The sequence below is a fragment of the Peromyscus maniculatus genome, chromosome 8 (assembly GCF_049852395.1).
Source record: "Peromyscus maniculatus bairdii isolate BWxNUB_F1_BW_parent chromosome 8, HU_Pman_BW_mat_3.1, whole genome shotgun sequence".
NCBI lineage: Eukaryota > Metazoa > Chordata > Mammalia > Rodentia > Cricetidae > Peromyscus > Peromyscus maniculatus.
Window position 1 is genome coordinate 108,302,044 of NC_134859.1, and position 13,909 is coordinate 108,315,952.

The window sequence follows — 13,909 nt, forward strand, 5'->3', positions numbered from 1 at the left end:
TGCTTTGGGGGCAGGAAGCAAGGGGCCAGCTGGGCCAGCGGATACGGAGAGGGAGGGACTCCCCAGAGAGGAGCTCAGTTCTGCAAGGTGGGACTGCAGGAAAGAAAATCCCATTCCCTTCTCCTGCCAAATACCCCAGGTTCCTGTCCCCACCCCCGAGCAGCCCAGAGGACGATGATGTCTTCATTGGCCGTACTGCCTAGGTCCACCCCAAGTAGCCAGGTTCAGCATCCAGTTACCAAGCTCTCTCTGCTGTCCCCCAGGCAGCGGCTATGACAGTGAGGATTGCCAGGCACTCCTGGGGACGGAGGCGGCTCCCAGGGAGCCTGGGTTGGTGCTGCACCCAGGGGCCGGTGTGGCACTGCTGGGACCCTCACCTTCCTCCGTGGTCAAGATGGAAGCCAACCAAAAGGCCAAGAAGAAAAAGGAGAGGCAGGGTTTGCTAGGTAACCAAGAAACCAGAGCAGACCGGTTTACCGTGTACCCTGTATACCAGAGTCCCAGTGACCACTTCCCTCCCTCCCACAGGGGCCTGCCGCCTATCCAGTCCTGAGGGCGAGGTTAAGATCAAAAGACGGACAGTGAAAAGCAAGGGGGGCCCCAAGCTGGAGCGGGCACCAGGGCGGAGGCCCCCAGGTGCACCAGGCAAGAAGAAAGCCAAGGGCAAGGCGAAAAGTGGCCTTTGTGCGGAGCCTGGGGCTGCCGCCAGCAGGGATGCCCTTTTCAGCCCCACGCGGACCTTTGCCTGCCGAGAGGAAGGCAGCAAACTTGCCAGTGAGCGCCTCAAGAGAGCCACACGCAAGAGCGCCATGTTGCAGCCAGTACTGAGGGTAGGCCAGGGGGTCAAGTGGGCATCAGGGTGGTCAGTGGGCATCCAAAGGGGGAGAGTCCAGCCTCCCCCCCTTCCCCACTCAACCCCGAGTCACAGCCCACGCTGGCGAGAGAAGCCGTTCCGTCCTCACTGCTGTCTTCCCTCCTCTCTTGAGCAGCGGAAGAATGGGGCCTTGTCCATTGCCCTGTCGGCCCGCAATGCCAAGGCCATCCTGGGAAAGAGCAGGAAGCTGACGAAGGTGAAGAGAGAGACTGCCAGCAAGCAGGTAGCAGCCCTCCCAGGCCCGGAGCCCAGTGGGGGCCCAGCCCCGCCAGCCTCCTCCCCTGACCCCTGTGGTCCACCTAGGGCCAGGGCCGAGCAGTCAGCCGGCTACTGAAGAGCTTCGCTGTGGAGGACGACTTCGAGTTTGACGATGACAGCAGCTTCTCGGATGAGGAAGAGGAAGAAGAGGAGGCCAGTGTCCAGCTAAGTGCAGAGCAGAGCGCCGCCCTGGGTAAGCAGGCTGAAGAGGCGCCAGCTGACGGGGGAGGGAATGGAGGGCGGGCCCAGGCCCAGCACTGATGTCCTCCCCTGCAGCACGGTCTTGCACCATCCACAAGGAGGACCTGCAGGACGGTCTGCCTGTGCTCATCCCTAAGGAGGACAGTCTGCTGTATGCCGGCAGCGTCAGGACTCTGCAGCCCCCCGACATGTGAGGCCCAGGCCTGGTGGGAGGAATGCATGCTGGGTGTGACCTGTCGGGCAGCGAGACTCCTGCAGGAGCCTCATGCGCCCTTACAACGCCCTCAGTTACAGCATCGTCATTGAGGGTGAGAGAGGGAACCGGCAGCGGATCTACTCACTGGAGCAGCTCCTGCAGGAGGCGGTAAGGATGGCTCCTGCCTAGGGAGGCAAGCCGAGTCGCTTTTCCCCACCACTAGGAAGACCTTGGCCTGGCCCTGCAGTGAGCCCTGTGGCCCGACCCTCCTGTTCATAGGCTACTGTTCCACGGCTCCCTGCAGGTTCTTGATGTCCGGCCACAGTCCAGTAGGTACCTTCCACCTGGTACCCGGGTCTGCGCCTACTGGAGTCAGAAGTCTCGGTGCCTATATCCAGGCAATGTGGTTCGAGGTAAGTACACCCGAGGCCAGGACTCGGGCCAAGGCCCCTCTGTGACCTTTAGAGCTCCAGAGAGGGCTCCTCCTACCCACAGTCCAGCCTCCTGGGGGTTGTAGCAAGGCAGACTGGGTCTGTTGTAAGTGGACGGACAGTAAGATGAATTCACCAGTAGCCATGAGAAAGTGAGAGGTGAGGGATGAGGGAAGACTCCCAATTCCAGCTAATCAGCAGGCCCAGAATCCCAGTACCTGGGTCACCAAATCCATCATGTGTGCATCCCAGCCCATTTGCCCTGGGCAAAACAGGACATGGAAGGCCCTGAGGGCAGGAAGACTCATGGTCTAAAGATGATTGGGCAGATGGACACGAGTCCACTGGGTACTCCTAGGGGAACTTGCAGAGAGAGGTCTTCGCTCCAGTGTGTGTGTATATGTGTGTGTCCGGAAGCTGTGTGGGCCTGTGTGTGGGCGTGTGTGGGTCTGTGTGTGGGCCTGTGTGGGCCTGTGTATGGGCCTGTGTGTGGGCGTGTGTGGGCCTATGTGTGGGCCTGTGTGTGCCTATGTGGGCCTGTGGGGGGTCTGTGTGTGTGCCTGTGTGGGGGTCTGTGTGGGGGCCTTTGTGGGCCTGTGTGTGGGCCTGTGTGGACCTGTGTGTGGGCCTGTGTGTGTGGGCCTGTGTGTGGACCTGTGTGGGCCTGTGTGCGCCTGTGTGTGGGCCTGTGTGTGGGCCTGTGTGTGGACCTGTGTATGGGCCTGTGTGTGGGCCTGTGTATGAGCCTGTGTGTGTGGGCCTGTGTGTGGGCCTCTGTGGACCTGTGTGTGGGCCTGTGTATGAGCCTGTGTGTGTGGGCCTGTGTATGAGCCTGTGTGTGTGGGCCTGTGTGTGAGCCTGTGTGTGTGGGCCTGTGTATGAGCCTGTGTGTGTGGGCCTGTGTGTGAGCCTGTGTGTGGGGGCCTGTGTGTGAGCCTGTGTGTGTGGGCCTGTGTATGAGCCTGTGTGTGTGGGCCTGTGTGTGGGCCTGTGTATGGGCCTGTGTGTGGGCCTGTGTGTGGACCTGTGTATGGGCCTGTGTGTGGGCCTGTGTATGAGCCTGTGTGTGTGGGCCTGTGTGTGAGCCTGTGTGTGGCTACAGTACCAGGTGGCCAACAGAAGTGGTACTGGTTTATCAGAGTGCCAATGTAGTCGGGCTGCAGCGGCATCCTGGCTCAGCATCCCTTGTCCTCCTGCCCTCTCCTGCCTTCTGGCCAGCCGGGCTGGCCACATGCTCAGGGCATGCCCCATTGCAGGTGCTTCTAGTGATGAAGAGGAGGACCTGGACTCTGTGGTGGTGGAGTTTGACGACGGAGACACAGGCCACATAGCTGTCTCTAACATCAGGTTGCTGCCTCCAGACTTCAAGATCCAGTGTGAGCATCTACCTAAGGGTGGGGCTCTCGCCCCCTCCTCTACAGCTCCCGAGGCCCTTTCTACCTGGGCCTCACTAACGCTGGAAATGTTCCCAGTGTTCAGAAAGGGTGGCAGTCACCCACCAGCAGGCCTGTGATGAGACCCTCATCCACTCCACAGGTACAGAGCCCTCTCCCGCCCTGCTGGTGTCCAGCAGCTGCCGGAGAACCAAAAAGGCGCCCAACGAGGCCCCCCAGCCTAGCGAAGCCCCTTCTCCCAGCCTGTCCCCTAAAGTGCAGGATGGCCCTGAAGCTTCCAAGACCCTGGGGAAGAAATCCATCAGCAAAGACAAAGCTGGTACTTGCAGAACTGTTGAGAACTGGGAAGGGAGGGCTCCTGGGAGTGTGGTCACCGGGAGGCACGTGGGACCTGCTGGGTAAGTGGAGACAGCTGGGCGGGCCCAGCAGGTACAGCTGACTCTTCTGGTTTTCCCCACCCCCAGGTAAAGTCGACCTCCTAACCTCAGGTGCCAAGTCCCCCACGGGGTCCTCAGACCACTTCTTTGGCCGCCGGGGCAGTCCCCTGCTGAGCTGGTCCGCAGTGGCTCAGACCAAGCGGAAAGCCGTGGCTGCAGCCGCAGCAGCGGGTGGCAAAGGGCCCGGGGTGCTGCAGAACCTCTTCCAGCTCAACGGAAGCACCAAGAAACTGCGGGCCCGGGAGACCCTGTTTCCCATGCACAGCATGGCTGCCCCTGTGTTTGGTAACAGCTTCTGCGCCGACTCCTTCAGCAGCCTGGCCAGTTCCTACACACCCTTTGTCGGAGGGGCCGGGGCAGGTCTGCCAGGGGGAGCCCACAAGTTGCTTCGGGCCAAGAAGGCTGAGCGGGCTGAAGCGGAAAAGGCCGGCAGGCGGCGGGCAGGCGGCGAGTTCCTGGTTAAGCTGGACCATGAGGGTGTGACCTCTCCCAAGAACAAAAACTGCAAGGCTCTGCTCATGGGCGACAAAGACTTTGGACCTAAGCTGGGGAGGCCTCTGGCCAGCCCCAGTTATGCACACCCAGCCCTCATGGGCAAGGACAAGAAGGGACGGGCACCCGTGCATCCGCTGCCCATGGGGCTGGCTCTGCGAAAGTACCCACTGCCCTGTGATAGTGACTGCCCCAGCTCCTACTCAGATGAGGACGAGGACGGGCCGGGGCTGGCCGCCGGTGTGCCCTCCCGCTTCCTGACCCGCCTCTCCATGTCCTCCTCCTCCTCTGGCTCGTCCACATCCTCTTCCTCAGGCTCCATGTCCACCTCCAGCCTCTGCTCCTCAGATAACGAGGACTCCTCTTACAGCTCCGATGATGAGGACCCTGCCCTGCTGCTGCGGACCTGTCTCACCCGCCCTGTACCCGCCCTCCTGGCCCCCCCAGAAGCCCTGCGCTCCAAGGGTAGCAGCCCCCACACCCACGCCCAGCGCTGCTTCCTGTCCAGGGCCGGAGTGGCTGGTGCAGGTGCTGGTGCTGGCCCCAGTGGCGGCAAATCCAAGTTCAAGCGCAAGGAGGCCCTGAGCTTCTCCAAAGCCAAAGAGCTTTCTCGGAGGCAGCGGCTGCCCTCCGTGGAAAACCGGCCAAAGATCTCAGCCTTCCTGCCTGCCCGGCAGCTCTGGAAGTGGTCCGGGAACCCCACACAGGTAGGGGGCCTGTCTCCTTGATGCACAGAGCATAGTGTCAACAGAGAAATGGGCCCCCAAACATTTCTTCTGTAGTTCTTCTCCTCCTCCTTTCTTTCTTCTCTCTTCTTCTTCTTTCCTTCTTTCCTTCTTCTTTCTTCTTTCTTCTTCTCCTCCTCCTCCTTCTTCTTTCTCCTTCTTTCTTTCTTCTTTCTTTCTTCTTCTTTCTTCTTCTTCTCCTCCTCCTCCTCCACATAAAGCATTCAGGGGCCAGAGATGGCTCAGTGGCAAAGAGCAAATTCTGCTCTTGCAAAGTTCCTGGGTTCAGTTCCCAGCACTCACATAGGGCAGCTCACAACTGCCCGTAACTCCAGTTTCAGGGGTATCCACACATAGACATAATTTTTTTAATCTCAAAGCATTTGGAAACCCCAAGGCAACAACAAACCACCAGTAATCTAATACGACCAGTAACCAGCCCTGATTTGCGCATTAGAGCCGTTCCCTTCCTATGTGATCACACAAGCGACCCACACGCGGGGAGCGCGCTGTGCTTGCTCTCCATGCGCTGTGCTGAGAAGCCTTTCCTGCTGCTTAGCCAGCCAGCTTTGGGAGGCTACAAGTCGCCACTGCACGGACGGACGGATGGACGCACAGCTTTCTTTGCCTGGTGTCTGTCTGTAGTGGACCTGTGCTTATTTGTAGCCTTTCTGTTTGTGTTGTGTTATTTTTGTTTGTTTGCGGCAGAGTCTCACTGTGGACCCCTGGCTGGCCTGGAACTTAATATGTAGACCAGGCTGGCCTGGAACTCACAGAGATCTGCCTGCTTCCACCTCCTGAGTGCGGGAATCAAAGACACAGCGTACCACTTTGCTCAGCTGCCTGTGGGTTGTTTTTTTTTTTTTTTTTTTCCACCCTTGTAAACCAAACTGCAGTGAACATTTCATACATGCTTCTGCCCTCAGATCCTGTGTGCCTTTGGACTCTGTTACAGTCTTTCTGTCATGACCAATATGCAGAGAGAATCCAAGTGTAGCCCACCTCATAAGGAATATATGGCAGGGGCCCTTCTCTATCCATTGTGTGGCCGTTTTCTGCCCTTGCAAACAGAGACACACCATCTACGCCTCCTGCATGCTCCGTCTCCTTGGCTACCACCTTTCCTTAAGGTCCGTGGGTCCCTCCTCACCACTGTGTCTGTCTGCTGCCCCGCAGAGGAGAGGCATGAAAGGGAAGGCCAGGAAGCTGTTCTACAAGGCCATCGTCAGAGGCAAGGAGACGCTGCGCATCGGAGACTGTGCGGTCTTCCTGTCGGCTGGACGGCCCAACCTGCCCTATATCGGCCGCATCGAGAGCTTGTGGGAGTCGTGGGGCGGCAACATGGTGGTGAAGGTCAAGTGGTTCTACCACCCCGAGGAGACCAAGCTGGGGAAGCGCCAGAGTGATGGGAAGGTGAGGGGGGGGGGGGACGGTGAGGTGCCTTTGGGAGAATGGGAGGCCGGTAATGAGACCAGCAGCCAACATCACCTTGTCCTGGTGACCCTTCCCAAGCCCCAGACCGTCCCCGGGTGTCGGGGTGTCGGCTGAGACCGTCGCCGACACTGCTCCCTTCCCCGCAGAATGCGCTGTACCAGTCCTGCCACGAGGATGAGAACGACGTGCAGACCATCTCCCACAAGTGCCAGGTGGTGGGGCGGGAGCAGTACGAGCAGATGATGCGGGGCCGCAAGTACCAGGACCAGCAGGACCTCTATTACTTGGCGGGCACCTACGACCCTACCACTGGACGCCTGGTGACAGCTGACGGCGTGCCCATCCTGTGCTGAGCTGCCGCTGCCTCTCCCCACCCTCATCCGTGGCTGCAGCCAAGAGGTCGGCTAGCCAGGAGCTGGTCTGAGCAAATATGCAACCCCCCCAGGCGGGGTCAGGCTTCTCCTTGAAGTTCTCTGGAGAGAGAGAGCTCCTAGGCTGGACCCCAGTCCCATCCTAGCCTGCTCCAGAGGGAGGGAGGGCCGGCTGGTCCCACAGACTGGCTGCTCTGCCACTGCACCGCAGTTCTCGAGAGATTAGAATCCAAGCCATATTTCCCTAGTACCTCCGACTGTCTCCCACCAGGGAAAGCAGAAATCAGGTGTGTTGTCTATTTATTTCTCTATGTAAATATTGTATTTCTGTGGGGAAGTTTTATGGGGGAAAAATGGAAAAGGATTTTTCCCCACCTTCGTGACAAGGGTGGGTGTGCGCCCATGCACATGTGCGTGCAGGGCGGTGTGTGTGTGTGTGTGTGTGTGTGTGTGTGTGTGTGTGTGTGTGTGTGTGTGTGTAGGGTTTTGTCCTGGGGTTTTCTTTGGAAATGCACTGTTCTCAGCCTAGTTGAATTCCAACAGGGGCATCTGTGACTTCAGAGGCTGCTGGAATGGGGGCCAAAGGCCATGGGATGGTCACATGAGACCCAATCAGACCCTCCAGTCTCTTGGGGGCCAACTATGTGAAGGAAATTACACTCCAGTTTATTTCCTTTCAGTACATCCCGTACATAAAAGTATTGGGGGTGGGGGCAGTGGTGAAGGCCCCTGGAAGGAGAGGGGTTCCGGCCACAAGATAAGAACAGCCAGGACCGGCCAGCCCCGCTCTGCAGCCCAGGAGTGCGGCAGCACCATATATATCTTACCTCTGTTCGGAACAAAACAAACGAACAAATATTTTGAAGTATCAATAAGAAAAATGGATGTTTAGACTTCCTTTCCTGGATATTCCAAGTTATTTCTGGTTTCCGTTCCCACAGCCAGTTTGTCAGGGAAAGAAGCCCGGCCTCACTCAAGCAGGGTGAAGTTGGCCCCCACCCCCTCCACCCTGCCACTTCATCCCCTGCCTTGTGCTCCAGGGCACCAGTTGCCTCCTCCCAAGAGCAGTAGGGCTTCCACAATGGTGCAGCTGGTCCAGGTCCCTTCTGGGCCAGAACTTGGGGCCCACCTAGGGCTGGTCCACAGTTCTGCATAAGTACCTCCTCACCAACAAGACTCCCCTTTCCCCACTGGACACTTTCCCGGGGCCCGTCACTTCTGACTAACCTCAAGTGTGGATGGTGACGAGGCTGGGCCGGAGGTACTGGAGTCTAAGAGAACAGGAGAAAGTCAGGTGCTGCTCACCCAAGGGGACAAGGCCCATCTGGTTCCCTTCGTCACACCCCAGCCCCTGGTCCTGGGGCCCCCCTGTCCACCCCACCCCATGACAGTTTCTGGCCCTATTTTAGGGCATATGACGTGGCAGGCTCATGCATGGAGTGTTAACAAGAGTCCCTGCTGGCCTCTCGTACCCGCACCCTGGCCCCAGGTACCAGCCCTTCTTCTCCCTTGATGGAAAGAACAGGCTGGACCCATGGACCGAAGGCCTTTGTCCTCAAAAATGCCTTGTGGCGCAGCACATGCTCCCCAATGTCCCACCAGGCCAGCGCTTCCCAGGAAGCAAGGAGCATTGATGGGCACCCAGCCCAACCCAACTGGGACCCTTCAGCCTCTTCCTTTGCTCAGGCCCACCAGGAGTCTATCTCAATTCCAGGGACTTCATTTATCTCACTAATTGCCCAAACGGTCACTCTTGGTGACCCACAGCATAACCAAGGGTACCCCATTCCTGGCTGTCCCCCCACCCTGAGGCTTTCTGTTCTCCACACGAGTGCAATATTTCATTCCTGGTGGTCATCGGAAGCGATGACCACCAAGGTCCTGCTCACAGCTAGGGAATCAGAAAGACGGTGAGCGAAGGAACGCGCGCCAGGCTGGAGCTAGGAAGACACTGCTCGGAACCCCAGTACCCGGGGCACAGGAGCAAGTGGAAAGGCCGCTCTGTGGGCCACCTTCTGGATGTTTCTTTCTCCCTGTGCTAAGCTCTCCTCTCTATCTGTCTTTACCCCCCCCTTCCTTTCTGTGTGTCACGCGAATGGCGTGACCCCTTCTCCCCAACCGTGGCTAACCGTGGCGAAAGCACGATCCTTGTAAATGTGTAAACTAAGAGGCTGGTCGGATTTTTGTTTTCAATGTAAACACTAAATACAAAACAAAAAACACAAAAGGTTTTATGAACAGCAAACTCTATGTAAAGGCATTTTAGTATTAAATTTTTTATTGATAACTTGCTTAAGAATAAATATATGAACTATTGTACAGGTGCCCGATAGTCCAGGTTGTGACTGGGCCTGACTCCTGTCTGTGTGTCACGTGGTCATTCCTGTCTGGGCTGGGAGAAGACTGAGTGACTAGATGAGTTTAGAGTCACCACCCTACCCCCACCCAAGTCAAGAGTCCTTCTCGACCCTAGGGCTGGACTTGTTAGTCGGGTATGAATGAATAATGGGTTGGTCACCTGTCCAGCTTGAACTGGTTCAGATAGGCACGTGGAGCCCACAGAACACAGGATGATGGGGAAAGGTGGCCCCAAACACTCCTCCATACTGTGAACGCTGCCTTGGTGAGGGTCTGAAAGGATTTGTTCAACAAAAATATCTCTACCAGACAGCCATGCAGAGAATAGCTCGTAACGCTTGATGGGCGTGAGGGTGTACACCTTTAGTCGGGAGGCAGAGGTGAATGGGCCTCTGAGTTTGAAGCTGGCCTGGTCCTTGTAGCAAGTTCCAAGCCTGCCAGGATTACATAGTAAGAGCCTGTCTCTTGATGGGGAGGGGGTAAAAAGTTCTAAGTCAGGCAATGGGCGTAAAGTGGGAGTGGGAGGACCGTGTGTCCCCTAATCAGGAGGCTGCAGACCCTAAGAAAGCTCAGCACTGGCCAGGCGAGACAGCCCTGATTGGTGATTCACTGCAGATACCTTGAGATGGGACCCAGGGCAGATGGGATTCCGGGAGCAGGGCTGGGCCCTTCGCCTCCCACCTCCATATGTGAGGGCTTGGTTATGCATCTACACAGCCCTGCCTGACGGGTAGGTCTCTCTCTCCACTGTCACCTGCCTGCCTGCCACTGAACTGCTTTGGTCAGAGATGTTCCTCTGTGGAAGCAGGATATGGTCTAATGCCTGTGTGGTCCAGCAGGTACCTGCTACAAAGATTGCCACCAAATCCTCCCTTCAACCGATTCCAAGTCCCACCAAGAGCTGGTAGGTAAGGGCCACAAAGCCAGGTGCTCGGGGTAGTGGAATAATAGCTTTGTGTGGGGCTGTGGACTCTGAGATGATCAGAGGTCATGACCTTTGGGGCAGGTGTCCTGTCCTTCCTAGCTGCGCAGTGGACACTGCGACAAGGTGAAGGTTGAGTCTGGGATGCAGCTGCACTGCGCTGGGCCCCTGGCTCAGGGACCCTCTGTGGACGAGATGTCCAACTGCAGGAGCTTGGGTTCTTGATGGGCAGAGTGGGGCTGACCCTCGGCACGGCTCCTGGAGCCCTGAGACAGGAAGTTTAACCACGTCATCCTTTGCCCATCTGAGCCTGTATTGCTGGGATGTAGCTCAGTGGCAGAACGTTTACCTAATCTATGCAAGGCCTTGGGTTTACTCCCAGTAACATCACACACACACACACACACACACACACACACACACACACAGAGAGAGAGAGAGAGAGAGAGAGAGAGAACACATAAAAAGTTTGCTTTGCTCAGGAGGTCATACAAGGAGGCTCTGATACAAGAAAGTGGGGGGCCAGAGCCTGGAGGGTGTCAGTGACGTCTGCCGTGAAGCCTGGCATGAAGAACCCCCAGCAGGCCTTGGGCTTCTCTCCTGTATCCAACCAATTCCACTGCAGCCAGCAGTGCTGAGCAATAGCATGGCAAGGAGCAACTGAGCAGCCAGCCACCAAGACACCATGGCTGCAAGACCCCGGACAGGCAGACGGGAGAGACTGGGGACAGCTGGCCAGCAGCTGCGCTGGGGCCAGGTGGCCAAGCGAACTCCCTCACAGCACCACAAGGTGTGTCCTGCCATTTCCGGCCCACATCAGTACTGTGTCTCGCACAGGGCTCCAGAACTAATGGGGATAATCGTGGTGGAGCAAGCGGCTCTGCTTGTCCCTCGGTTGATCTAGGCAGCTTCCTGGAGGAGGGAGTCCCAGGGAGGACAGAGCAGGTAGTGGGAAGACAGTGGCTGGGAGGGGGTGGAGCCAGAGGGTGGCAGAGACTAAAGGCCCTTAGCAGGATGTGGCTTTCTTGGTGGCCCTGGGTCAGGGTTAAAGGGGCCAGGCTGGCCCAGACTCCAGGAGGGATTCTGCACCAAGACAAAGGCCCTGGTATGGGGGAGCTCAAGGCAGGACTAAGGTGTGCTGCTCACAGAACCCAAGTGTGACAACCCCCAGGCAGGCGACTACTGACCACAGCATGCTTGAGTCAGTGCCTGATTTCAGGACCTCTCCATAGGAGCCCCAGGAGACACGGTGGGACATAGTCAGCCGGAGCAGGCTTCACTGGCTTCACGTCTCCAGGCTCCCTCTGCCCCTCTGCTCCTCCCTCCTCCAACCTTGCCTCAGACATTGTGGTCCTGGCCTTCCAGAACCTGCTACCCTCAGAACAGGGCCTGGTCCAAGGGCAGGATGCACGCGGAGAGGACACAGGCTGCGGCGCCCCGGGGGTTAAACATGCAAGACTACACTTTGAGCAAGACAAACGAGCCATTATGTGAAATGCTGAAGCAAGATAAATGATGGCCCTGGGTGAGTGAGATCAATAAAAGTGATGTTTTATCAGGTAGAAATGACAACCTGGCCGATCGCAATTCGTTTTTAATACTACAAACCAATTGGAGACGAGGGGCTTTAATTGCCGGGCCCCAGCCCTGGCAAGGTTGCTGGGGGCTGGTGGGGCATTGAAACTACTTAGGCCAGACAGGGGAGCCCTCACCGGCGCTCAGCTTCGAGAGGTGCTCGGAGTCCCTGGGGTCACAACCCTGCCTGAGCATCCTGTGCATCGAGGGGCAAGAGACGGGTAAGGAGGGGCTGCCTTGGCGCATGTGTGGCCTAAGGAAGCTCCTGAAATAACCAGCCAGAAGAAGGACTGTAGTTCCCTGCACTTACCACTCCTGCGGCCAAGCCTGTGCCAGGACTCCCGAGGTGATCTCACTCTCCCTCCGTACTGTCCCCTCACCTCCCAGAGGTCCTCGGGAGCCACAGCTTTTCTCCTCTGACAACCAGAGACCCAGCCTTACTCTTTCTGGGCCACACCTGGACACCACACACCCCTTGGGTCTCCACAGGCCACCTGCTCAAAACTGCACAAGCAGTGATGAACCTCCCTCCAGGTGGACACTTCCAGTCCTCACTCTGTCCCCTGAGCACCAGAGGGAGCTGACCAAGAGGGACCAAGAGGCTGTGACTCAGCCCTCCAGCCTACTCTGGGGAGAGGCAGGCGAGGCAAAAGACCAGGACCTGCCGTGTTTGCTGTCTGATTTCACAGGCCGTGTCCCCAACCTGCTCTGAGACTAGGGTGAGGGTTACAGGAGCCAGGCGAAAGGGTTTGGAACCAGCATGTGGGCAGGGCTATCCCGGTCCCTACCAGGGGCGTCCATGAACTCAGCTCCCATGTAGGAAAAACACCTTTATACTCCCAGGTTCACTGTTTCAACATCTCCTGGTGGGACTCAGACATGGAGACATAACGAGGCCTCAGTTGGACAACTGGACATAGGGAAAATAGGTTCCCACCTCCTGTCAAGAGATGTGGTCCCAGCTTCTCTCCTAAGCAGCTCCTCAGGGACTAGGTGACAGTGGGTTATCTTGGGGTGTAGGACAGACCCATGAGGGCCCTGCATTTACTCATCTGCTCAGAGAGCTGCACTAAATGTAAAGGTATCACCTGCCTGCCGTGCCCACCTGATAGGTCTGAGATGGACCTCTCTCTCCACACTTGTGTGGGAGGCCGGGGGGGGGGGGGGGGGGGGGGGGGAGGGGGGGGCAACGACAGGAGCATGGAAGGTCCCGGGTCCCCCAGCTGGGCAGGCTGAGGCAGAGACATGCAGGGCAGGAGGGCTGTTGGTAGAGCAGGGAGGTGTCCAGAAGTGAGGAGGGTCCCAACTGGGTCATTCAACTGCACATCTCCTTTTCCCCACAAGCCTAATCTCAGGAAAATACTCATCAGATTTACTTGAGGACCACACCCCTGAAGGGATGGAGGGATGCTGTGACCCCACGCACAGCTCTGGAGAAGCCACACCCTCTTCACCAGGAGCGTGGACCAAAAAGCCAGATTGGTGACTCGGGGCTTGGGATTCAGATAGAGCTGGCCCTAGGAGAGAAGTGGATCCAGGGGCTGGAAACCATCCTGCCTTAGACAGGGCAATGGGGGAGGGGCTGTGCCCTGGGAGCAAACAGTGCTTTCTGCAGTCCCCACCCCCTCTGCAGGGGCTCTGGCCCCATCCCCACCCACAGGAACCCTGGAGAGCACCCAGGCTGTGTAGACAGGAATGGGCCTTGCCTTCATCCCATCACTGTATGTCTGGGGCAGTAGGAAAGGAGAGTTCTCTGGGCACTTAGGGCATTTCTGCATTCTAGACACGTCTGACCTCCATACAACCCACTGGAGTCCTGAGAGCTTGGGGGAGGGCCTTCCTGAAGCCGGAGGAGCCGCAGACCCCGGCGGAACCGAAAGCAGCTGCCGAGGCCAAGGGGGGTTTGCAGGGTGCAGAACGTGGAAAGCAGCCCCGTGGGCTCAGTACCCCACTGCGTCTCTGCCTCCAGTGAGTGTCCAGGGATACTCCACGAGTGCCATTCCAGCTGTGGAGTCCACAGGCTCCTCTCAGTATGGTTCCTATCTGTTTGTGGGGCACCCCAAGACAGGCAGCACACATCTGCAGAATGTGAGTGTGAGAAATTAACAAGAATAGACTCGGCCTTCCAGGCCACCGCCTTCTACTCAGTCCCTTAGCAGCAGATTCACAGCCCCTGCACCTCCAGCCTGCTCCAATGTTTCAGGACTAGCCATACTACCAAGAGGCCTGTGATGGTATCTT

The 13,909-nt window shown here is 57.6% G+C and overlaps 1 protein-coding gene across 5 annotated transcripts in view; it reads left to right on the plus strand.

The window, feature by feature from the left end:
* Bahcc1 (BAH domain and coiled-coil containing 1) overlaps positions 1–9,137 on the plus strand; it is a 56,948-nt gene extending 47,811 nt beyond the window's left edge. For 2 of the 5 annotated variants that reach the window (XM_076543907.1, XM_076543909.1), the window contains exons 16-27: positions 268–446; positions 529–830; positions 987–1,097; positions 1,178–1,325; positions 1,409–1,523; positions 1,622–1,697; positions 1,834–1,942; positions 3,217–3,336; positions 3,497–3,673; positions 3,819–4,990; positions 6,185–6,421; positions 6,589–9,137. In XM_076543907.1, the coding sequence (XP_076400022.1) occupies positions 268–446; positions 529–830; positions 987–1,097; positions 1,178–1,325; positions 1,409–1,523; positions 1,622–1,697; positions 1,834–1,942; positions 3,217–3,336; positions 3,497–3,673; positions 3,819–4,990; positions 6,185–6,421; positions 6,589–6,795 (2,953 nt within the window). In that variant the 3' untranslated portion in view covers positions 6,796–9,137. Of the gene's footprint in view, positions 1–263; positions 447–528; positions 831–986; positions 1,098–1,177; positions 1,326–1,408; positions 1,524–1,621; positions 1,698–1,833; positions 1,943–3,216; positions 3,337–3,496; positions 3,674–3,818; positions 4,991–6,184; positions 6,422–6,588 lie in introns of all 5 variants that reach the window. The other 3 variants (XM_076543908.1, XM_076543910.1, XM_076543911.1) reach the window with 2 other exon arrangements.
* Positions 9,138–13,909: the final 4,772 nt, after the last annotated feature.